Raw genomic sequence first — 24,214 nt, forward strand, 5'->3', positions numbered from 1 at the left:
GTCTCTGACATTTGAGAACAGCAAGGGGGAAATTTTAGGAAATGAGGAAAGTGAAAGAAAGGGGACAGAGCTGCTTCCTTTCATGAGACCTGTCTTGCTGCCCATTACATTACCCCGTTAGCTGAATGTTAATCCAATGAAAAATATTTACTGAGGTTTAATAGGGCACCCTGTCCAGTTGTGCGGTGATGATCAATTATTCCATCAATTATTAATTATGGAATAGCTGCTTTATTCGAGCTGGGGTGAAGCTGCTTTTGGGAGCTTTACCCAAAATCGCTATTGTGCTTCAGATCTGCTGAGCTGAACGTGCCAGCGTCTGCTTTGCTTACATTTGCATTTTTTACTGTGCTAAAAGGAAAAAAACAAACGTGGAAACAAATAACCGTCGAGGATGCCATGATTCCTTTCGACCCCCAATAGTCAAAATAATAAAGAGCTGCACTGGTTTATTGCTTTTTGCATCTTTTCAGCCCCAGCTTCTTGGAAAAGGGATCTCTTCCCACAGAGCTATCTCGTTGGAGATAGAGCAAATTAAAAGCCTCCATTAGCACAACTCCTCGTGGCCTCATTTTACATTTTATTTCTTAAAAAAAAAAAAAAAAAAAAAAAAAAGAGAGAGATCTTCAGCATTGAACAGTCCTGGTGTTGCAAAGTGTTAACATGAAGCGGTTCCAGAGAGAGGACAGCAATACAATGGAAGTTTCATTAGAATAATAGGATAAAAAAAAAAGAATTGCTTAATGCATGATAAACCTTTCAGATACTTAATATTTCTGGGCATCGAAGCACATCCTTTTAACGTGCTCCTGCTGTAGAACAAGAGCTCAAGTAGAAACTGAAAGCAGATAAACATTTGATCCAAGGAACCCCTGAAGTTTAGAAATCCCTTGATGGGCTGTAGCTGCTTATTTCTGCCCCTGTTTATAAAATAAACAGAAATAGGTGGTTGGCAAGCGGAGAGTTGAGCAGCGAGAAGGTCTGGCAGCGTGAGGGAGAGCAGCCAGGCACAGGGGAGGCGAGTGGTGTGATGGGGAACGGACTGGTCACAACTGAGAGGCTGGGAGCCAGGGAAGCATCTCCCTGCGTGCTGTTGCTGGATGGCTCTGCCGCCTGATTTATATTGGCATTATATTTACATGATGTTCCCGCGTTGGGCGCAGCGAACGGTGCAGCTCGCGGTTTCTAATCTCTCCCATCTCGGCCCCCCAGTGTGGCACAGCGCTCGTTTGTCTCTGAAATGAAACATGGAAACCTCATTAAATGCACGGAGGAGAAGCCTGCAGTGCTCAGCTCCTCGCCGTGCCCGGCGCTTGTTTATCCTGCCAAAATTTCCCAGCACCAGGAGCCACCATGGCGGCTCGCCCAGAGCCTTTACCTGCGCCTGGCGTGGGCTTTGGGCTCCTGCCTTGGGATGGGGAGTGGATAAAGGCAACCCTGATGTTCTGGGTGTTTGTCCTCTGCAGGAAGAGGCTGTGCCTGGTGCGAGGGGCGAGTGCCAGGGATGTGCTGTGGAACAGCCCTTCCTGGAGCTGGGGGCTGCCCGGGAGCTCGGGGCACGGCTCGGCTCCAGCACTCGGTGTCGGGGTGCCGGGATCTCTGCCCGTGTGTGCCCGTGCTGGGGGGATGGATGGGCAGCGCTCCGTCCTTGTCTGGAGCAGCTGGCGAGCCGAGGGCACGAACAGGGCTGGGAGTGTTTGTGGCAGGAATTCTGACATGGCAGCACGCGAGGCTGAGCCGCGCCTCGGATGACATGGAGGCACCTGGCAGCCAAGCACAGGCACGTCCCCAGGTGCCACGTCCATGGTGGGCACGAAGGAGGAAGGCGCTCAGTCGTTGCAGTCGTGTCGATGCTGCTGTTCGGGGAGGATGTGCAGCTCTGGGTGCAGAGCGTTCCTTGCCTCTGAGGTCTCGGTTAGAGCCAGCTCTTGGTCTTTACATAACCATGGGTTTGGGAGTCACCCTTTCCTTGCTCGTGGATCCCGCAGAAATATCCCCCAGCGCACGCAGGCTGCGTGTCGCCGCCATCATCCGCCAGCAGAGCTCCACCAAACATTGAGGAAGGAATTCCATTTCCAGCCTCGTGCTCCTGCCTGCTCCCAGCTGCGCCTGGCAAGGGCTGCAGCGGCTCCTGGCCCTGAGAGGGGAGCGGGCACGGCTTGCAGGGGACAGGGAGGCGGTGAGGAGCTGGCACAGCTTGCCCAGAGGTGCTCTGGTGTCGATGTTCTGCGTGGTGGGAATCCCGGTCTGCGCCTTGCAAAGGCACCCAGTGGGTTGTGGTGCATGGGGACAATGGCCTGGCCATTGAGGAGAGAGCCCAAGGCCAGGTGTGTGTGGCCTCTGGGGTGTCCCCTTGCCCACCCCTCGTGCCCACTCGTTTGACCTCCCTGGGGACACAGGGCTGTCACTCTGGCTGGGTAGTGTCACCAGATGTCCCCTTGGGACCTCAGGCGTTGTGTTCAGCATGGCCAAGGCATGGAGGTGGGCTCTGGGAGGGGCCCTTGCTGTGGTCCCTGGGCTCGTTCCTCACCCCCAGAGCTGGGGATGGGGGGCTCGGGAGGTGGGGCAGGGCTGGGGATGTCCAGCTCTGGGTCAGCTCCTGTGTGGATGGTGTGCTGGGGCTGGTACCTCTCAGGAGCTGCCACGGGAGGTTCAGGAAGCAGGAATCCAGCCAGGGGAGATTTTTTTCCCAGGCAAGGGTTACAGCCTCAGCCTGGGTGCTGTCGTAATCGCTGGAGGTGGTTCAGGCCTTAATTTCCATGCAGATGCATTAAGGAGCAGGCACTTGGAGCACGTTTGAGCCGTGCCCTTACCCACAGAGGACCAGAGGCAGGTTCTCCTTGGCTCCCTCTTTGCTTTGTCAGCTCTGGAAGGGCCGTGGTGCTCGAGCCAGAGGGGCTGTGCCACCAGGGTGGGACTCGTGTGGCAGCCAAATTGCAGTGCCAGGGCAGGGAAGATGCTGTGGCAGGTACCTGCCATGGTTGCTGCTTTGCTGGGCACCTGCTGAATGCCCCAGGCCCTGCTTGGCATTTCCTGACACAATTCCCACCCCTGAGGGTCACAGTGTGCAGGAGTCACGGCTTTAACCCTTTGGAACGGGACATGGTGGGGAGGTGACATCCCAGGATGTGCTGCTCTCCCAGGCACCTCTGTGCTCCCCTTGCAAGGGACCAGCCTTGGCCACTTCCCTCCTCATCCCTTCCGTGGTGCTTGGAAGTGCTCCACCAGCTCCAAGGTCACTCCTTTCGTTAGCACAAGGCTGGTGAGGGAGTTCTGGGGATGAGGGCTTGGAGGAAGCTCATTCCAGGGAAGGCCAGAGGCTGCTCCAGCGTTCTGAACGTGCAGGCAGTGTCTGATGGAATTACTGTCCTCTCCTCAGCACGGAGGAACGACCAGGACTTGCCACCTACCTGTAATTCCCAGCTCCAATGTGCCAAGCTTTGGTTCACTTTCTCCTTGAACAGGGCAGGTGTCAAACACCCTTAATGAGGATAATAAATGAGCTGGGAGGTTCCCATTAGCCTGATGCTCTCCTCAGCATCCCTGCAGCTCGGCTCAGCCCCCTCCAGCCCCTTTGGAGCACTACGGATGGGGTTTTTCCTGAGGGGGAGACCTGGCAGGACCTCACCAGCCTTGGAGGAGGGCTGGGGTGGGCACCGGGGCAGTCACAGCACCAGGATCAGGAAGGAGGTCTCAAAAAAGCTGCTGCCAATGAACCCCAGTCCTGTTCCTGTCCAGGGGATGGCATGAACCCCCTTGAAACACCAATTCTTCAGCATCTTCCCAGCTCTGTCAGGTTTCCACCCAGCTAAAGGATTGTGCTCAGCTCTGAGGGACTTGCTGGCTTTGGGTGGGCTCGGGGCTGGCTGTGTGCTGCCAGCACAGGTGAGGGACATGCAGGGAGAGCAGGAAAAGCCTCTTATCTCAGGAGGAAGAGCCCTGGCTGGCACAAAGCCGGTCCTTGGCTGAGACTGCTCCTAAATCTGCTTCTTAGAACAGGATGGGCTCTTCCCCGGGAGGTTTTGTGCTGCTGGGGAGGTGATGGCATTGCTGTGCTGCTCGGGCAGGACACACTCCTGCACCTCTCCCAGAGATGGTGGCAGGTCCTGGGGACAGTTTGTGGCCTCTCTCTGGAGCAAGCAGGTGCTTGCAGAACAGCCCAGTGCTTTGCTGTGTCACTGAAGGTGCTGGAGTTTGGGAAGTCCAGCCATCAAGACTGGTAAATATTCTGAAGGGATGATAGCAAAATGACTTGCTTCTCTCAGCTCGAATAGAGATATTAATATTTCAGCACCTCTAGGTTGTAATTTACCACAATTTAGGAAGATTGAGCTCTGATAACTTAAAACACCTGCCTTTCAGAGCCAGCCCCAGTGTCCAGCCCTGTGCTGGGCTCGGTGCAGCTCCCAGCTGGAGCCAGGCTGGGCTCCAGGCTGCATTCCCAGCAGAAACTGTTCCAGCTCAGCTCCCCCAGCCTTCTCTTTTCAGGTTCATGTGAATTAATGCCCTCGATATGTAGGTTAGGGTCAGCACATCTGACCAGATGTGAGCAGTGATTTCTGGTTTAAAAATATTGCTGTGCTATTTCTAAATTTTTAATCTCTCCCAGTGATTTGGAGACAGTTTTATGAAACATGGAATTAGGATGGTGCTCAATGCTAAATGGTAAAGGAGATTATGAGGATTTAACTCTATACGTCTGTCACATAACTATTGCCAATCCCATAACCTCCATTTTCTATTAAAAATCCCTTTCCCCCTTTGACCTGAAAAAGCTTTATGGGTAATCTGAATTTTTCTGTTTATGAGGTATTTTTCCACTCCTCGCCCCAGCCCCTCACCCATCCAGCTCTGAACCCTCCTGGTGCTGCTGAGGATGAGGATGTTTCCCTGGCAGTCTCTGGGTGCTCCAGGAGCCTTCTCAAGCTGTGATGTGGGATCTGGGGCGAGATCCTGGATGGAGAGCAGGGCACAGCCAGATGTCCTTGGTCCAAAGCCAGGCTGAAGGTGGCTTTTGCCGTGCCCTGGCTCCAGCCATCTTCTGCTCAGCTCAGGCTCAGCCACAAATAGCTCTGTGCTGCTCGTGCAGGCTTTGTTTCCCTTCCTCTGCCTGCAAGTGTGCGGCTTTTTTCCCTTTCATGTATTTGGGAGAAGCACAGCGCTCTCGGATGAAGGGAAATGCTGATTCATGACGACAAACCAGCCTGGAGATGTCACAAAATGACATCTGCAGGGCCGAGCGGTGGCCCCGTGGCTCTGCAAAGGCTCGGCCGGAGCTTTGCTCCTCTGTCCGTCCAGGGAGGGAAAAATAAACGGCTTTGTCTCCTTCCAGCCATGTGTGGACAAAGGGAATCGGTGCGTGGGGAGACGAGGAGATGGTTTGGTGACCTCTAAATTGGTTGTCTCGTGGGGTGGCACAGCTGGACCTCACGATCAGCTCATCTCTTCTGTGGCACAAAAGGTTCTGAGTGGGCACAGGAGGAAACCTGGTCATTCTTGAGGATGATTCTGTGCAGTGCACACAGAGAGCAAGAGTAAGGTGCTGGAAAAGGCACGAGGTTGTACATCCAGCTGGGAGAAGATGGAGAGGACTCTGCTCTGAGCAGAGCTGAGGTGTCTCAGGTGTCCCATCCTGAGCCAGTTGAGGATGGTGTGGATGGAGCTGCTGGCACAGCTCTGAGGCAGGACGGGCCCCTGGCTGGAGAAGCTTGGCACGGAGATGAGTGGCCACTCAACCAACCCTTCCTCTGGAGCCGAGGCGTGTGGATGAGGCTTTCCTTCTCCCCCTGCTGCCGTCCCCTCCTCCCCAAGTTAAGGAATCGAGGTCAGGGAGGGTCCCCCGTGGCTCCTTCTGAACGGGGCTGATCTGCTTATTGGCTCTGCGGCACCAGGGGCGTGCGCTCAGCCGCAGCTATTAATACACCCGCCGAGGGCCCTTCCCAGATCCCTGTCCTTCCGCCCACTTGGAAAGAGTGCAGCTAAAAAAAGAAAGCGGATCTAAGTGACTGGGGGCCTCCTCATCCTTATTTATAGCCAATTGCACTGGCTTGGGTTGGGAAGGGGGAGCTCGTGGTCCTGGAGGGACCTGGAGAGAAGGAGGCACGGCAGGAGTTGGGTGCAGAGGTCCATTCCCGATTTCCCAAGAGGGGAAGTGCTGCTCTCCAGCAATGAGAGCTTCTCCTGGGCATGCAGGTGGCCACAAGCTCTGGCCATGAACTCAGTCCTCATTTGGATGGTGCAAAGATGTCCAGGAGAAGCTCAGGCTGAAGGCAGAGTGGGTCTGGGCTTCCCTGCCTGTGGCTCTGGGAGAGGGGAGCAGCTCTGATCCCGGTTTTCCAGCCCCTCTCCTGGTTTGGAGGCAGTGGAAGGGTGGCAGGGGAGGTGTCTGTCCCGCCTGGCAGTGATGTGCTCTGGGTGTGTTGGCACTGCTGTGCTGGGGGATGCTGGATGGGGCTCTCCAGGCTGGGGACTCACAGGAATGTTGGGGTTGGCAGGAGGAGCAGAGCTGGTGCTTGTGCTTGGCGTGATGTCCCCAGGGCTGTGGGTGCTCGGAGCCAGCCGGGCACCCCTGGGGAAGCCTCGGGGGCTGCCCGGGGTGTCCATCCCCGCCTGCACAGCCCCTGGCTGTCCTGCCGAGGTGCCTGTGATCCCTGATCCGTGCTGGCAGCAGGAGCGCTGGCCTGTGAAGGTGGTCTGTGTTCTTCCAGCCGTGCACGGATGCTCCTGCACTCCCCTGCTCCGCCGCACGCAGGGCTCAGGGGGCTGTGCCAGGGGGGTCTCTGTGCCATGGGGGTCTCTGTGCCAGAGGGGTCTCTGTGCCGTGGGGGTGTCTGTGTATCAGGGGGGTCTCTGTGCCATGGGGGTCTCTGTGCCATGGGCGTGTCTGTGTATCAGGGGGGTCTCTGTGCCAGGGGCTCTCTGTGCCACCAGGACTGGCGATCCCTGCAGTGACCCCCCCGCCGCTGTGGCCTCTGCTTTGTCCACAGCACACGCTGAAGATGTTGGAACCAGCCTCTACTTTGTGAACGACTCCCTGCAGCAGGTCACCTTCTCCAGCACAGTGGGGGTGGTGATCCCCTGCCCGGCAGCAGGGTCACCCAGCGCCGTCCTTCGGTGGTACCTAGCCACAGGTGACGACATCTACGATGTGCCCCACATCCGGCATGTCCATGCCAATGGGACTTTGCAGCTCTACCCCTTCTCGCCATCAGCCTTCAATAGCTTTATCCACGACAACGACTACTTCTGCACCGCAGAGAACTCGGCTGGCAAAATCAGGAGCCCAAATATCCGCGTTAAAGCAGGTAGGAGCTCCCTGTGGGCGCTGGGGGGTTGGTGTCTCCCTGCTCTGCTCCTTGTCCTGCCAGCTGGCACATCGAGTGCACAACCAGGGCTGCTGCCTTGGGTTCTTGCAAGAGGATGGAGCAGGGGGAAGGGCAGAGCGTTGGGTGGGATGTGCAGCTTGGAGGTCCCCAGTGTGCTGTGGCTGCAGCCTGGTGGCAGGAGAGTTCCTCTCCCTTTGAACAGTCTCACCCAACCACTTACAGAGGCTTTTCCCAGCTGTGGGAGGGGCTGGGCCACATCTGTCCCTGCTGGGGGCCCCCTCAGTGTCCCACAGCCCAGTTCCCACTGCAGCACCCAACCTCAGTTTGCCAAGGCTTATTAAGAACTGAAAAAAAAATTAAATAAATAAAAAAGGAGGAATATGGCAAAGAGCTGATTCCAAAAGCCATTATAGTAAATTATTGACCAGGCTGAGGAGGGCTAATAGCCCAGGAATGGCTTCATTATGTTACCTATTAAAAGTGGGGCTAGCAGAGGGAACGTGACAGAAGTGACTACAGGGTTTTTTATTTTAATACCTTGTACTGTGGAGTAAATTGGTATTAACCCCCTTCTGCAGAGTGAATTATTTACCAGCACTCTCAGGTTACCTATAAACCACAGCGTGGTGGAGGAGCAGATGGGGTGTAGTGAATGTGGAGCTGCTGCTCTCCTCGTGTGGGCTCTGCTGGGATCCCACGTGCCCAGAGCTGCCCTGGGATCACAGAGAGGGAATCCTGGCTCTCATCCCCCTCTCCATCCAGGACTGAATGCACCCCTGCTGTTGGGCTGGGAGCTCAGCCTCCCTGTCTGTGAGCAGGAGATGTGGGTGTCCAGCAGGATGTCTAGAGCTCCTGGAGCTGCTCTGCCTTTCTGGAAATGCTTGTGGAACATTCCCCAGCTGCTGCTCCCTCCTGGCCGTCCCACATCCCAGTCACTCTCCAGTGCTTTCTAATGGCAGTGCAGCACAGAGAGCCAATTACAGCTGGAGAAAGCAAGCAATTAAATCGAATGCAGTGGAAACTGAAAATATGAGGGAAAAAAAAATCTCTGGAAGTCTTGGGAAAGCTGTTGGTGAGCACATGGAGCAAATCTCTCCAGCCAGGGGAGAGGTTTAAGTGTGCTGGTTGTGGCTGTGTGTTGTTGTCCTCCTGGGGGTTATTCCTGCTGGCAGGAAAAGCCTGGAGCCCTGGCTGTGGGGCTGGCACAGGTCAGGGATTCAGTGGGGCTGTGCCCAGCTGGGGTGCTGTGGTGGCAGGGAGCACTCAGGATGCTCCTCGTGGTCCCTGCTGGCCTTTAAAGCCTGTGAATAAACCTCAGCTCCAGGTGATTAAGGAAGCTTTTGCTGGTTAATCTGCTTTGGCTCTGCAGCCCCTTTCCATGGCAGCTTCTCCCCGTGCCCTCGTGGCACATCTTGAGCAGGGGGCCCTGAAATCCCAGGAAATCAGGGTGGAAATGCTGTCACCCTCTCGCTGCTGGCTTGGCTGTGCGAGGTGTGGGATGCAATGCCCACAGGGAATTCCCACTCAGGGAAAACACCTTCCTTTTGGGGCTGCTGAGGGCTTTGTTGAGCTGCTCCTGCTCTGGCCGGTGGTTAGATGACAAAGTGAACACGTATTTGTCATGATGGCAATCGTGTCCACGTCCTACAGGGCACAATTATTGTCACAGTAAGGAGGGAGCTGCCCTCAACTGCATTTTGTACTTACATTTCAGGAGTTTATGGTGTCTTTGTTTTGCTGGGGTTGGTGACATCTCTTTGTCTTGCTGGAGAGGCTGAGGTGGATCCACCTGACCCAGCAGGTGCTCCTGGAGCATTGCTGCTGGTCCAGAGAGCAGCACGGAGCTGTCAAAGGGATGTGCATCTCCCCGAGAAATAGGGCACATGCTGGGAACATGTGGCACAGCTTGGAAAATTGTCATCTGCTTAAACATCCCTGCAGTGAGTTTAGGAGGGTCCCAGGCTCTGTGGCACAGGCTGCCTCTCCCAGGATGCATTTTCAGCATCCAGAAGTGAAATGAACATTCCAACTACAAAATGTCATCGGTCCCCACGCTGAGTCTGGCATGCTCAGGTGACACTGGGGACCGTGGTGGGTCCAAGCAGCAGGACCTGAGCCAGGTGTCCCCAGCAGAGAATCCCTTCCTTCCCCGGGAAGGTGTTTGGGATGGAAGCAGCGTGTGGCTGGGTGGGTTGGTTTGTTTGGGAAACGTGGGATTCTAGCAAAAGGAAGTGTGTTTTCCTCCTGCACTGTCATGCTACCAACCATCTGCTTTCCTCCACAGTTTTCAGGGAACCGTACACCGTTCGGGTGGAGGACCAAAGGTCGATGCGTGGAAACGTGGCTGTTTTCAAGTGCCTCATCCCCTCTTCAGTGCAGGAATATGTTAGCGTTGTATCCTGGGAGAAAGACACCGTCTCTATCATCCCAGGTAAGAGAGGAGCACCTGTTCTCTTGGAAATCTGACCTGCTTTGCCATGTGTGACATTTGCTGTCGTGGAGGGACTGGTTTTTGGCTTGTTGTCTGTGCCTGTGCTGCCCAGCAAAGGATTTTATTGGTGCTTTTGCAGCTGCAGGCTGGTGTGAGCAGAGGTGGGGTGTCCAGGCTCTCCTGGCTGCTCTGGCTGCGTGTCTCCAGGGTGAGGAATGCTCAGTGTAATTTTGGCAGTATTTTACCTTGTCCTGTTTTCTGCAGGATGTGTTGGGTACCTGGCACTGGTGCTTGGACAACAGGGACAGCACCTGCCTGTGTTGCTGTGTCTGACTCTGGCAGTCAGGGCTGGGGTTTGTCTTGTCTGGATGATGTTCCAGTCAAAAATCCACCTTTTCTTGTAGATTTTCACAATGATTCGACCACGAGGGAAGGAACTTGGTAAAAAAGCCATCATGTCCCTTCTCCCTGTGATGGAACCTGCTCGGCCTGCCTGTCCCACGTCCCTGCCTTGTAGTCTGAGCCGTGTCCCACTCAGAGCTGACTGCCATGGGTGGGGACGGGGCTGTGGGAGGGACAGCATCACTCACCCCTACGCAGGGACTCTGCAGGTCCAGGTGGTTTTCCCTGGGTGTCTCGCTGTGATTTTTTTGGCAGGGGTTCCTGCCTGGCCGTGGCAGGTTCTGGGCACAGCGTGGGGCCAACTCCGTGTCCCCGTGTTCGGGGGTGACCTCGTGGCTCCTGCGATTGATGGCAGCGCTGGCTGCCCGGCACAGCGTGTGTGAGCTGGTAGTAAAGCAATCAATAACTGCTTCCCCGGGGGCATCCAGAGGGAATTAAAGGATTTTGCCCAAAGTGAGTGCTCTGCACTTGATATTTGCTCACAGGTCAGAAAGTCCCAGTGCTCCTCCACGTCTCAGCGCTGCCGTGGGGAGCAGAGGCCACGGGGAGCAGGGCTGGGACTGGCAGGAGGAGCTGAAGGAGCAAAGTGCTTCACCTGGAGGGGGTGACCTGCTCTCCTGGGGGCTGTGGTGGCTCTTGCTGGTGGGCTGTGCCCCCTGAGTGCAGCCAAGGCGCTGAGGTACCTGGGCAGGGGACAGAGTGGCACGGTGCCCTTGCCAGCCTTTCTGTGGATGTGGGAATATGAGGTGGATTTCTGTGTGGTGCATGGGAATGAGGAGCTCGTGGTGCCCATGCTCTGGGTGCTCGGGTCGTGCTCTTGATGCATTTTGGGCAATGCAGGTGATGCTCTGCCCGCCGTGGGCTGTCCTGAGTGGGACACGAGGTCCATCAGCAGAACAACCTGGGCTGGTGTTTCCTCCATGGTTTGGGAGTCCTTTGGTCTGGGATTCGGGAGGATGGAGCCCGTGTGGCCAGCGGGCTCAGCAGCGAGTTTGCCAACTGAGCATCCGTGCACTCGCGTGATCTTAACCAGACTTGTTCCCAAGTTTGCTGTGGCAGTGGATTTTTTAATATGATGATTTAATTAGGGTGGAACGATTTTAACATTCTAAAGCAATAATTACCCTAAAGACAGAACATATAAATTGTGTTACAGTGCAGAGTCAACACAAGCAAACATGTTTTGCCGTTGGATTACAAATATAGTATCTGCCTGAAGCTTATTTTTTTTGTTGCTGGTGTGTTAGAGCTAAAACTGGCTTTGCTGTTACCAAAAATATGTTTTTTTCTGACCTCTGCTGAACCTCTGCGTCTGCCCTGAATCTGAGTGAGGAGGATGAGGGGAGGGAATGGGGTGGAGGTGAGGAAGGCTGGCTGTGGTGCTGAGGCCCCTGTTGGTCACAGTGCTGGGTTCTGCCAGGTGAGACCCTGCTGTGCAGGAGGGCAGGGCTGTGCAAGGGCTGCAGCGCTGCACCTGAGCTGGGCTCACAGCCGTGCTGTGCAATCTGCTCTTCTCTCCTGACTCCAGCGTGCCAAACCTGCTGCTTGCCCCAAAACTTTGCTCTAGTGCTCCCTGTGGAAGGCTGGGCATCCTCCCAGCAGCAGGGGAGGAACAGTCCTGATGTGCAGAGCAGGGAAAAATCTCCATCCAGACTTCTTGGTGGCACAAAGCTCTTTTAAAGTGACTGTTGTCATAGTAAATGTCTTTTCCCCAACCAAACCAAAATACCTGCAGCTGAGAAACAGGGGCAGCAATGTTTTCACTTGAGAACTCAGCCTCTGCTTCCATGTGTGGCTGGGGGGAACCTTTTGTGAGCTTTCTCAGGTTCTGGGAAGAAATTCTTCTCTGGCACAGGTTGCCCAGAGAAGCTTTTGCTAGCCCATCCCTGACAGGGTCCAAGGCCAGCTTGGACAGGGCTTGGAGCAACCTGGGACATTGGAAGGTGTCCCTGCCATGGCAGGAGGAGGAACAAGGTGGGCTTTAAGGTCTCTTCCAAGACAAATTGTTCTTTAATTCTATGACTGAATCTTTTTTTTTTTTTTTTAATTAATTTGGATTACAGGGCTCCCAACCTCTCACACTTTTTCAGCCAAACGTTGTTGCTCTTTTGGTGGGTGCAGAGCCCTGGTGGTGCCTTGCTGGCAAGAGCCCATCTGGAGAGCTGCTGCCTCCCTCCCCGGGGTGTGGGTGGTGAGTTGTGCTGTTTGGTTAACTTGGCAACACCGTAACCTACCCCGAAATCAAAGATAAACTCTTTATGGCAGGTTATCCCGCACGTAAATCATCATTAGTGCAGCTCATTTTTGTTTAGTGCCCACCTGACTGTGCTGCTGTGTGTTTAGAGAAGTCAAGGGTTGCAGAGAAATTACAGGGTTTTCAAAAACCCATTTGCCTTGCTGGTGCTCACATCAGAATCAATCTTGCCTCGTGTTCCAGCCCCGCTCCCAGGGCTCTGCTGCTCTGCCTGGCAGGGCAGCAGCTGGGACAGGACATGGCCTGGGGGGACAATCACACCTCGAACTCAGCTGCTCCTGGTGCATCTTGGTGTGTATTTGAGGTGCTGGATGGAGCACAGCCGAGCAGAGAGTTTTACACACCCTTCATCCCTTTTCCACTGAGTGAGAGTGAGAAAATCCTGCTGCAAGATGCTTTAAGGACTCGGTGTTGTAAACAGCTTTTATTCTATTATTTTATGATTATTTCAGTGGCAGTGTGGAGCCCAGGTGTGTGGGCACTCCTGGGGTGCCTGCCTAGCTGCAGTTTGCAAAAACAACACAGGGAGCTGCTTGTGACACCACAAAGTGGGGTTTGAGCAATTTCACCCCTCCCCAGCTGCTGCAAGGTGTTCATGTGGGCACTGCTTGGCTTTTGCGACCCTCTGAGCACACACCTGCCCGTGGACTGGCACCCAAACCATCCCCCAGCTGGCTCAGGGATGTCACTGTGCCCAGCTTTGCCTTGCTGGGCACAAATGTCACCTGTGCAGGCTGTGCCAGTGGGGAAAACAGCACTGGGGCTGGTGAGGGCAGTGGGATTTGGAGGCAGTGAGTGTTACCAAACCCAGAGCTGAGCTGTTATTTGCTGCTTCAGTGCTGCGTACTTGATAGGTTGTGTTGGAAAAAATCTAAATAGAGCACTTGTCAAGGTACCAGCGTTTCTAAGGGTGCTGCCTTTGTCACCAGCCTAATACAAATCCTCTGAGGGCTGTGCAGATGAGGATGTACTTAGTCACTGGTTATCCACAAAGCCTTTTCTCTGGAAAGCAAAACGTAAAGCTTGCCAGAAGGAAGGAGCTGAAAAAAAAAATTGAGTTCTGTGAAGTTTTAGAGGTGTTTTTGAGTGTGTTGTGGGCTGAGCCTTTTAGGAGTTTCCAAAATATCTCTGCCTGAGTTAATCTGTTTGTGGTGCTGCAGCTGTGAGCTTCACTGGGCCTGTGTGGCTCTTTCTGTCCCATCCTCAGATGTCCCCAAGGCTGATCCTCAAACTCCCTCAGCAGCTCTTTAGTGGTGTGGGCAATGAAAGGGCAGCAGCTCCTCGTGGTTCCATCTGGTCAATCCCCCCAAAAATGCTCGCCGTCCTCTGCTGCACCTCGCCACTGTTACATTTTATTTTTTTCTCTGAAATTGCAGAAGTGGAACTGCACACAAATCCCACTGTAATCCATCCCAGGATGAGTGAGTCCAGGGATGAGGCAGGGATTTCTGGGACTTCTGGAGTTTCTGGGATGTCTGGGCACAGCAATACCCCCTGTGTGGGTGCTGCGTGCCAAGGGGCATGGGGGGATGATCCAAGGGGCAGAAGAGCCAGGACCTGGATAATTCAGCATTGTCCTTGTGTCAATGGGCTCATTCTGGGGGACATCAGGCTCCTGTTCCTGGAGAAAAGCTGGAAGCTGGGACAGAATAAAAACATGGTCATCCCTTGTTCGTGTGCTGGGCATGGTGGTGAGGTTTGGGGCAGACAGGACTTGCTGCAGGTTGGTGTTTGGGGCTGGTTTGGCCCAAATGTGGGATGGAAGCTGTGAGTTGGAGTGTGCTGGGCATGAGGCCACCCCGCTGCCGTGTCCCTGCTGATCCCTGGGGCTGAGCTGCTCTGAGACAGGAGGGACCCAGCAGTGCAGGGAGAAAGCCCCACACCGGCACTCCGAGAGGGAGCACTGGGCACAAGGCTTGGCCTTTTCACTTGGATTTTGTCACTTTTGTGCCCGGGCCGGGCAGAGCTGCAGCTCGGAGCTGCCTGATGTGACGGGAGCGAGCGGTGTCCTGTCCTCCCCTGGCTGCAGGTGCCGCTGAACCTTTTCCCCTGTCGGCCTCGAGATCTCCAAAGGTGTCCCGGCTTCTCCCCCACCCCTTGCCACCCTCTCTGGCTGCGACATGTGCCCAGACCTGTTACAGAGGGAAGTAGCTCCAGGCGTTATTCTCACCAAGTGGGGTGAGATTCTGTCTGAAATCATTTCATCCTTCCCCAGAGACTTGGCGTGAATTTTATCTAATCGCCATGGCAACAGATAAAAAAAGGTGTGAGCACATCTCCTTTTGCTGTGATAATTCAGATTTATATATTCAGATCAGATTGGAGTTAGAGATTTTAAAAGGAGCAGATGCAGCAGAAGGTGTGACTGCAAATAATGTGGCGAGAACGTTTGATGATCCTGCCCTTTAAGAGGGGAGAGCGCTTTCCCGCAGGTTTTTTTGGAATATAATTATTCCATCAAATCCACTTTAACAAGGACTCATTATAGCCCTGATAATGCAGAGTCACGTTGGAGACAATCTCCACACGCATGCACACACGGCACACGCAGGGACCACAACAAGTAAACAGCAGCCCGTGAGCAGCCCGGGCACTGCCACAGCCGAGGTGGCCTCCCTGTCCCCCTGTCACCTCCTGGTGCCCCAGTTCCACAGGCTCCCAGCCTTCCCCAGCCCTGCAGCAGGACCCAGGTGGGGATGTGGTGACACTGAGCTCGGGCTGTCCCAAACCAAAGCTGCTGGCAGCTTTTGCTGTGCTGTGGCAGCGCCTGCAGAAAGGGGAAGCTTTGGCTGAGAGCAGAGAAGGGGATCACAGGATCACGGGGTGGTTTGGGCTAGAAGTGACCTCAGACCATCTCATCCCACCCCTGTCTTGGGCAGGGACATCTTCCACTGTCCCCGGCTGCTCCAAGCCCTGTCCAGCCTGGCCTGGACACTGCCAGGGATCCAGGGGCAGCCACAGCTGCTCTGAGCACCCTGTGCCATCCTTTAGTCCGCCCTGACGAGCACAGGGAAGGGATGAACGGCGAGTAGAGAGGGTGGGATGGATGCCTGAGGGTCTGGAGATCCCGCAGGAGGCAGGGGGGCTGTAAATCTCTCCCTGGAGTGCAGAGAGCAGGAGGAGGAAGAGATCAGCATGGAGGCTCTCCTGAGTCCCAGGGTGACCCTGCATGCTGGGATACATCCTCCCACTCACACTGAATGGCACACTGAGGCTTTTCAGGCAATGGCCAGGAAGTTGGGGACAAGAGGGAATTCTGGAGCACCCCGTTGGTGGCATGGGGAGAAGGGGAGTGATGTGGGCAGGAGGGGGTTGGGGCTGATGAGCCTTGGAGGTGTCTGGCCTTCCCTGGAGTCACTCGGGGACTCTCGGAGCGTGTACCAAACATCCCTGTGAGAGGGTTCTGTGCTCTGCACCGGCCCCCAGAGAAGGTTTCTGGGCACAGCTCGCAGTGGAGCTGAGCTCTGTAATGAAACCTGGTGCCTCACGTGCCTTGTGCACCTTGCTGAGCCCAGCACCCTCCTGCCTGCCCCCAGAACCGAGCCTGGAGCATCCAGGTCCCTGCTGCATCACAGGGGCCGTGCTCCTGTCTCCCTGGTCACTGGGCACTTGGTAAATTCTCATGTTTTTGTGTATTGTAAAGACCTTCCTGGTGGTGGAGAGCTGAAATCCTCCGGGATGGGAGTTTCTGTAAGGCACTGGAGCAGCTCAAGCTGAGGCTGTGATCAGCACTCCATGCACTGGGCAGGACAATGTGGGCACAGGGGATTGGGGTCTCTCCATGGGGGTACAACCCATGATCAGCCATGGGCCACCTCACCTGAGGGGGTCTGGGGGTGACCCCTGTGCCTGGAGCACTCTGCAGGCTGCTACAAGCCTGACGGGCTGGAATGCTCCAAATTCCACTTGAAAATCCTAGAACAGAACAGAACATGAATATCCTGAGCTGGAAGGGACCCACCAGCATCCAGCTCATTGCTCTGCACAGGACAGCCCTGAGAATCATCCCAGTAAAATGCCAGAGCCAGCTCTCAGAAATGGGTTTGCTGGCGTGAGCAGGTTCTCCACCAGCCCCAATCTTTGTCCTGTCACACCTCTATGGAAATGTCATCTGAGAGGAGAGAGGAGCCCCTGCTGGCTCCTGTCCTGCTGCCCCAGGTGTCCCCCAGGAGCAGAGCCTGCCGGGCAGTAATTGCTACAGCAAAGCCAAGCGATGTGAGAGCTGAACAGGTCCAACCTCTTCCCAAACCACATGTTCGTGTGAGCCTGAGCCTCCTGCCCCTGGGGCTGCGAGGGACAGGAGCTGCAGCAGAGCTGAAGTCACCACATCGTGTGCTGTGCCTGGGCAGCTCATCCCAAACGGGGCTGGGGGCTCCTGGACGGGCTGGGGGTGGTGTGGGTGTGCGTCTCCCTCCCCCTCCTCCCCGTGCACCCGCGCACATCCCCAGATGCAGAAACAATCACGGTCATTATTCCTGCCATGGTGACAGTGACAGTGGCAGAGATGCCAGCTTCCTCACACAGACGGCTTTATTTCATCTCCTCTGTTTTTCAAAGCCTCTTTCATTTTGTATGAGGAGACAGATGTGAAGGGCTGCAGGCTGATAAATTCTGCTGTCTTATGAAAAGAGAGGGTGGGTTTTTGTTGTGGTTGCTGCTCTTCCTCCCTCCCTCCCCAGCTCCCTCCCAGTCATCTCTTGCTGTCGAGGGTGCTCCCTGCTCCGGGCATGGGATGCTGGCTGGTGGTCACCTCTCTGGACAGACAGGCCTGAGTCCCCAGAGCTGGTTTTTGGGGCCAGAACCTGGGATTGTGGTGATGGGCACCTGGTTGGAAGGAAAGGAGCCAGTGGTGCAGGTGCCTCCCAAAAACCACTCCACCCATCGGGTGGGGAGGAGCTGATCCTGGCTGTGGAGCCAGGGCTAAGCCTTCCCAGGGGGTACAACCCAAATCCTCGTCCTTCATGTGGCAGCACTGGGTTTGTGAGCTCAGGGATGGGCTGCCGTGGTCTGTGCCAGTGAGGGGCAGCTGTGGGATGGGGAGGGAGCAGCCAGCACTCCTTTGTGGGGCTTCTGGAAGTCTCTGCTCCGTTCCTCTGCCTTCCTTCTTGGAGCAGCGTGGCTCCAGTGGCCAGTGGAACGTGCCCTGCGTGGCACCAGGGGTCCCAGTGCAGCCCCCCCTCCTTCCCCCCTCCTGCTCTGCTGACGATAGTTCAAGTTTAAAAATAAATTGCTCCATCTTTAATTGCGGTTTAAATAACTGCTTCATTTTTATTTAAATGTGGCTCTGCAAGGCTTGGAGAACAATTAGGAGAAAATACAGGGCATTGCTCTGGTGCATGTGTTCAAGCATATAATTAATTTTTTTTATTATACTGATGTTTGCCGAATCTGGAAAAAGATCTTATTGTTCCTCTTGATTCAGTCACGCAGAGGATCTACAAATACACCAGCCATTTCAGGACTCCATTTCATCAGTCGTGGAGCCCTGACAGGCTCAGGGGAGGCTCCTCGGGTCCCTGGACACACCCCAGACCCCAGTGGGGTCTGCAGGGCTGCTCTGGGTCTGGGGTCTGCAGGGCCTCCCCAGTGCCAGGCTGCTGGGCACAGCCCGGGCTGGGGCTGCTGGATGTGCCCTCAGCCCCTCCTGAAGGAGCCCCGAGCCCACCCCAAGGGCTCGCCAGGGTGAGGGTTTGTGCTTTTTGTCAATGAGTGGTGCTCCCTCCAATCCGTGGCTGGGGATGTGGAGTGAAACCTCTGCAAGGCTCAGCCTGACCCAGGCACCTCTCAGAATCGAGCTGGCCATTGAGGACTGTAAATCTCATTGAGAGTCGATAAGGATTAGGTTCCCAAGTGCCCGACATTGCTAAAGTGCTTCTCGGAGTGCTGGAGGAAGCTGTGTGTGATCTGGCGGGCTCTAAGCTTATCAGTCAAAGGTGCTTTGCTCGGTGACAGAAGCCACTTGTGGTAAACAAGCTGCTGGCCCTTTGGACCCCTGACAATCTTTTAACCATTTATTAAAGCGGCTATGAGCTCTTCTTGGAAATGAAATCTTAATAGCGAGCGTGGCAGAGATTTTTCACAGATGGCAGCACTGCCAAAAGCAGGCATTCAAGAAAACATTCATCAAAAACATTCATTTCTTTCAAAAAGAAATTGACGTTTATAGCGTAGACAAATTTGGGACTCATTTGCTTTGCCTTTCAGTTTCGGGATTTTTAGAGGTCACGTTTTTCTGCACCTTCGAGGGTTAGAAACTGGTGTTATTTTTAACTGAAAACTGAGATTCTCGTGTAACATGTCACCAGGAAATGGGGCAAGTGGAGAGGCTGGGGTATGGCAGGACCTGTAGGGCGCTGGGGGATCTGCAGGGGATCAAAGAATTGTGGAATGTTCTGATCTGGAAGGGACCATCAAAGGCCTGTCACGCACAGACACCCCAACAATCCCACCCCGTGCCTGGGAGCGTTGTCCAAACGCCCCTGGAGCTCTGGCAGCCTTGGAGCTGTGCCCACCCTCCCCTGGCTGTGCTCCAGGGGCTCTGCCCTGGCTCCTGGTCTCTGGTTTTTACAGGGTGGGATGGTGCCCTGCTGGTTCCCCGGTGATGGAGAGGATGGCAGGGCCAGGTGAGGCAGGGAGCTTCCACAGGCCCCCGAGAGCATCTCTGGACCCCACCCCACCCTCATCCTTCGAGGCCGGGAAGGACGGGTGTGCCCTCCCTCCTCAAAAAGCCAGAAATTCCCCTAAGAGGGAGCAATTCATTCGCAGCTCATCTCCATTTCATCTGAAGGCTGCACCACGCTGGGTTTCAGCCTTGTTATGTTTTCTCTTGAGCAATACCTTTTATTTCTGCAGTGTTTAATATTCCTTTCCAGAGCCTCCGTTGCCTGTTCTGGGTCTTTCCACTGAAAGCAGCTTTAAAACTATAATTTTTCGTGGCTGAGCATGTCACAACCAGCTGGGTCCTCTTTGCTTGAGTGCTGTCGCCCCTCCCCATCCTCACCGTGCCCGCTCTTCCCTCCGTGCCAGGCATCCCTAGTGAGGGGTCCCCTTCACGGGCAGGCTCAGCTTGAGGAGAAGTGGTTTCTCCTGCCCCTGCCAGCCTGGTGCTTGGAGCTTGGCACTGTGAAAGGCTGGGGAAGGCATGGAGATCATCCCTGTGCTGGTCAAGGGGATGGATGGGATGTGTTTCCCCATCCTTGCAGAGTAAGGGGAAGGACAGGTCAGTGTTTCCCCATCCTTGGCGACCTTTGGTGGTGGCTGAGTTGAAAACTCCGAGCTGGTCATGGCTTTGCATTCCCCAGACCCTTCTTCAGCCCCAGGTGATACCTCGGAGCTGTTTCTCCCCCAGCCCAGCTCTCCCTTGCAGCGGGGAGGAGCAGCGTGCTGCAGGAGCTGTGGCCAGCTCTGGCCATGTCCCTGATGTGCCATTCGGTGTCCCTGTGCCCTCAGCCCGTGTGCTGAGCCTGCAGCCGTGCCCTGTGAGCTCGGGGTGCCGGAGCCTGGCGCTGCAGCCGCGTTTTTGGCGCTGCGGTTTCGCAGCCGCCTCCCGAGCGCTGCGAGGAGCAGCGCTGATGTTTCTACAGCTTGTTTCACACTCCTGCGGATCCCAGGAGCAAAGCTGTGCCACGGTGCCAGCACTCACAGGCAGCAGGGCTTGGGAAGCACCCCCTGGGCCAGGGTTGGCCATCAGGTGCCTGGCTGTGGGTGCCTGGGTGGGATTTCTCAGTTTCAAGCCACGCTGCTCCATCCAGGGAGGTGATTGCTTCCTTCCCAGGTGAACTCTGTCTGTACCTTGGACCATTTCCATGTGCTTAGCAGCGCTCCCTGCACTCAGCTGTTGTGTCATGGATCCCACATCCTGGCACGTCCCGCTGTTTAAACAGGAGCTATGGCTATTGCACACACTGGATGTACAACACGCGCCCGGCGGTGTCAAGAATTAACTTCGTAATCATCTCCGTGATCTGTCTTGGCAGAGCTCTGGCATAACCTGTCGTGTCTTATCTGGGAATTGCCTGTGAGTTATCGTTAACTCGGGCCTGGCTCTTTGGGTGAGCCAGGTTTTGGCTCCTCCAGTGCTCTGGGTGCTGAGGGCTCTGGCCCCAGTTTGCAGCTGCATAACCACAGCTGGAAATCTGCTGGGGGATCTCCTGCCCGAGGCTGGGGAAGGGAAGGGTATGGACCACACCCCTGTGTGCCCCCACTGAGCATCGTTTCTGCACCTCAGCTCTGCAGATCTGCTGGTCTCATTTCCCAGAGCTGTTAAAAACACACACGTGTTTCTCTTTCCTGCAGAGTTCTTTGGAGATTACATTTTTGTTCTAGTCAAGAGCAGATTTAACCAAATGCCCATCTTGCAATGCCAGGTCCTATGAAATGGGAATGGCTGAGTTCCTCCTTTATTTATCCATATATACACAATGCCCAAAACAAGCTAAAAATGATGGATTGTGCTTAATGCTGCTGCGTGATGGAGATAAGACCGTAATTATTTGTTTGGGCAGCTTAAATGAACACCAAAAGCCTGATGGAAAACAAAATGATAATTTCAATCTCTTTGTGTGGGTCTCGTGGGCTGTGTGACCAAGCGTGAACCTGCAGCAGGGGCTGTGTGAGTTTTGCACGGGTGTGTGGTTAAAGCGGGTCATTGTGGTGTCACGCTTCATGTGCCACCCTCTGAGCGTGCCAGGGCTGTGCCAGGGGACAGACACACCCTGGGCTCCTTGCTGGCAGGGTTTAGCACCTCTGTGCTGCCTCGGTTTTGGCAGTTTGCTCTTATTAGCTGTATTATTTGTGCTGCAGGTAGGAGTACAGCTCGTCCTGCCCGTTCCAGAGCAGGGTCTGGATCTCCCTCAAAAGCCCAGGATGCCCTGGCTTGTTAGGAGAGAAGATGGGTGGCCTGAGCTCCTGCTGCACCTGAACCCATGGCAGGGGCTGTAAATTTTTGCGTTCATTATGTTTGTTTTGCCTGGGTTTAATTAACTGATCGATGAAAGCCTATCGAGCTCTGACCTCTCCTGCAGCTGCAGTAAATCAGCCCTGGCCATGCTGGAGTGAGATTTGTGCACGGTCCCAGCTCCTGAGCTGTGCTGTCCCATCCTCAGAGCTGGAATGGCCGGGGTGAGGGCCACCACTGTCCGTAGGGACACCTTCCACCATCCCAAGGTGCTCCAAGCCCATCCAGCCTGGCTTTGGACACTCCCAGGGATCCAGGGGCAGCCACAGCTTCTCTGGGCACCCGTGCCAGGGCCTGCCCACCCTCACAGGGGAGGATTTCTTCTGTCTGTTTTATTTTCCTGGGGACACAACATTTCCTTGGAAGGGAGATTTGGAAGCCCCAGCTCCATTTCAGTTCTGCCCTGCCAGGTCTTGCCTCTCCAGCCTCCTCACGCTCGTGTTCAGCTCGTTCTTTTTTGATTCTCTTGGTTCAAACACCCTCCCAGAGAGCTGGGCCAAGCTGAGCAAGGATGCTACCAGTGCTCCAAGGGTTATCCATGGTGGTTCCCAGTTGTAAGTGGGAGCAGTGGGATCCTGAGACACATCCCTGTCATTAGACCCCTCCTCACCACTCCCAGAGCCACCTCAGCCTGCCCTGCACCCTCAGCTCTGTCCCTTGGGGCTTTCCTTCCCTGCTCAATCCAGGGATTCAGCACCCATGCCCTGGACCTCTCTTCTCTTTCAGAAATATTTTGTCGAAATCTGGAAAACTTGAACTATTTTGTCCTTAGAGTTATTTCCTTTTGATCCCAGCTCTCATTATAATAACTTTTCCTGAAGAAAAGAGAGAGACAGTGAGGGTCAGATCAGAGGGTCCGTGCTGGATCACTGAAGAGGAGGAAGCGCTTTTGCATCTTGCCTTACCTCTGTGTATTTATATTTCAGTGTAAAGGGGAAAAAATGCACATATTATCGAATGATGCACTTTTTTATCTTCTTTATGGCTTCTAATGCTATAGCTGTTTTTTTCAAACCACTAAAAGCATAAGCATTAAAGCAATTTTCCAGAGTAATATAGCAAGAGGTCTGCAGCAGCTCTGCAACATTTGATAATAGTTGCCATCTTCAGCTGAAGATAATGATGTTAACAAATGTAATGGGAGTAATGAGTGGAGATTCAAAAAAGCAGCTTTTGTTTAATTTTTTTGTAATGCAAATGAGTTGGGGAATAAAGAAGGAGAGCAGAAAATAATGAAAACTTCATTGGAAATGAGTCTTAATCCTTGCAACCGAGCACTGGAAGGAAGGAGAGGAATAGAAGTTGTGGATCCTCTTTGCCAGGAAGTGTTGGACAGGGCTTGGAGCAGCCTGTTGTAGTGGAAAGTGTCCTGCCCATGGCAGGGGGTGGAAGTGGATGATTTTTAAGGTCCTTTCTAACCCACACCAATCTCTGAGTCTCTGGGGGTGGCTGGGCTCTGTGTCAGAGGTGAAATTTGCTGTGGTGGCAGGGCTGGCTCAGGTGAGCAGGAGGAGCTCAGCAACGTGCCAGGGTTTGCTCTGGCACATGGGTAGGAGTCTCCAGGGAATGGTGCCATCCTCATCCCTGGAGGTGTCCAAGGAAGGGCTGGATGTGGCTCTCAGCGGGTGACAAGGTGGGGATGGGGCACAGCTTGGACTCCGTGATCTCAGAGGGCTTTTCCAACCTCAGGGATGCTGGCATTCTGTGACTCCAGAGCCCAGCTCCTGATGGTTTCTCCTGGCTCAGCTGCTTTCAAGCAAAGCAAAACTCCAGGTTGGAAACCCTCTGCTTTCTGCTCCTGCAGCACCTTCCACTTCAGAATGATGCCAGCTGAGTTCAACCTTGTGACAGCCCAGCGACTCCCTCTCCCCCTCAGAACAAGTGAATTTGCTTTATTTAGATTGACTCCCAGCCCAAGTGATAGGTATGAGGCTGGCAAATGAGCATCCTTGTGATGAGGACTGGCACTTATGCATGTGCAGAAGATTCAGGTCTGTCAGCTTGTGTCAGCTCGCCTTCTACGGAGTGTTTAATCTCCTCACCCTTGGCCAAGAAATGCATTAAGAGATCCGCAGTGAGTGGGAGCTCGGCGAGGGGGGGATTTGCTGCCTGCCCCGCTCCTGGAGCGCCCAGGAGCGATGGGATGAGGGCAGCGGGAGCAGCACCAGTCAAACCAGTCTGCAGGACAGCTGTGGGCAGCTGGAAACTGGGGGGGGGACAGGAGGAAACCCCTCCTCTTCCTCCTCCCGGGGTGATTTTAGGGGTGTAAGGCGGTGCTGGGAGCAGGGGCTGCCCCGGTGCCTGCGCTCCCGAGTTGGCCCGTGCTGCCAGCGAGCAGATGGTGGTCACGGCTGTGTGAATGTCCTTGGGCACGGGGAGAGCGTCCCCGGCCCGGGGGAGGGGGGGGGGATGGCATCTGTCCCCTGTCCCCGCAGCTGCGGGGGCGGTGGGGCTGGACCCGGCATCCCGCGGCTCAGGTGGGATTTTGGGGCTCCCCTCCTGCCCGAGGTCCCTCTGGCACGGCATCAGTGTCACCGGCCTGCCTGGGGTGGCACCGTGGTGCCACTGGGAAGGGACATCTAGGATGTGCGAGGTGGCTCTGGGGACCCTCGGTGGCGGCCCTGGCTGGGTCACAGTGAGGATGGAGGGATGTGGCTCTGGGCTGAACCCATCTTTATGAACCAAGAGACTTTCACACTTTTCTCATTTTCCTGTTTTTTTGGTTGGTTTAGGTTTTGGTTTTTTCTTGGTTTTTTTGTTGGTTCTTTTTTTTTTTTTTTTTCAATTTTGGAAGGGTGAAGATGTGAGTTATCGCATCTGGCTTTGCAATTTACAGCTTTTAATTA

General features: G+C 54.7%; 1 protein-coding gene and 1 long non-coding RNA gene across 3 annotated transcripts in view; one reads left to right on the top strand and one right to left on the bottom strand.

Annotated features, from left to right (window-relative positions):
• Nucleotides 1–24,214, top strand: part of DSCAML1 (DS cell adhesion molecule like 1) — a 92,235-nt gene that overhangs the window by 1,188 nt on the left and 66,833 nt on the right. For both annotated transcript variants that reach the window (XM_014884638.2, XM_088177899.1), the window contains exons 2-3: nt 6,987–7,304; nt 9,610–9,756. In XM_014884638.2, coding sequence (XP_014740124.1) covers nt 6,987–7,304; nt 9,610–9,756 — 465 coding nt within the window. The remainder of the gene's footprint in view (nt 1–6,986; nt 7,305–9,609; nt 9,757–24,214) is intronic.
• On the bottom strand, nt 561–1,588 carry LOC148221376 (uncharacterized). Its single transcript, XR_015808199.1, has 2 exons — nt 1,379–1,588; nt 561–1,235 (listed from the first exon to the last, which is right to left on the bottom strand). It is a non-coding gene; the product is annotated as an uncharacterized LOC148221376 (long non-coding RNA).

The sequence above is a fragment of the Sturnus vulgaris genome, chromosome 23 (assembly GCF_052056855.1).
Source record: "Sturnus vulgaris isolate bStuVul1 chromosome 23, bStuVul1.hap1, whole genome shotgun sequence".
In the NCBI taxonomy this organism is placed as follows: Eukaryota; Metazoa; Chordata; class Aves; order Passeriformes; family Sturnidae; genus Sturnus; species Sturnus vulgaris.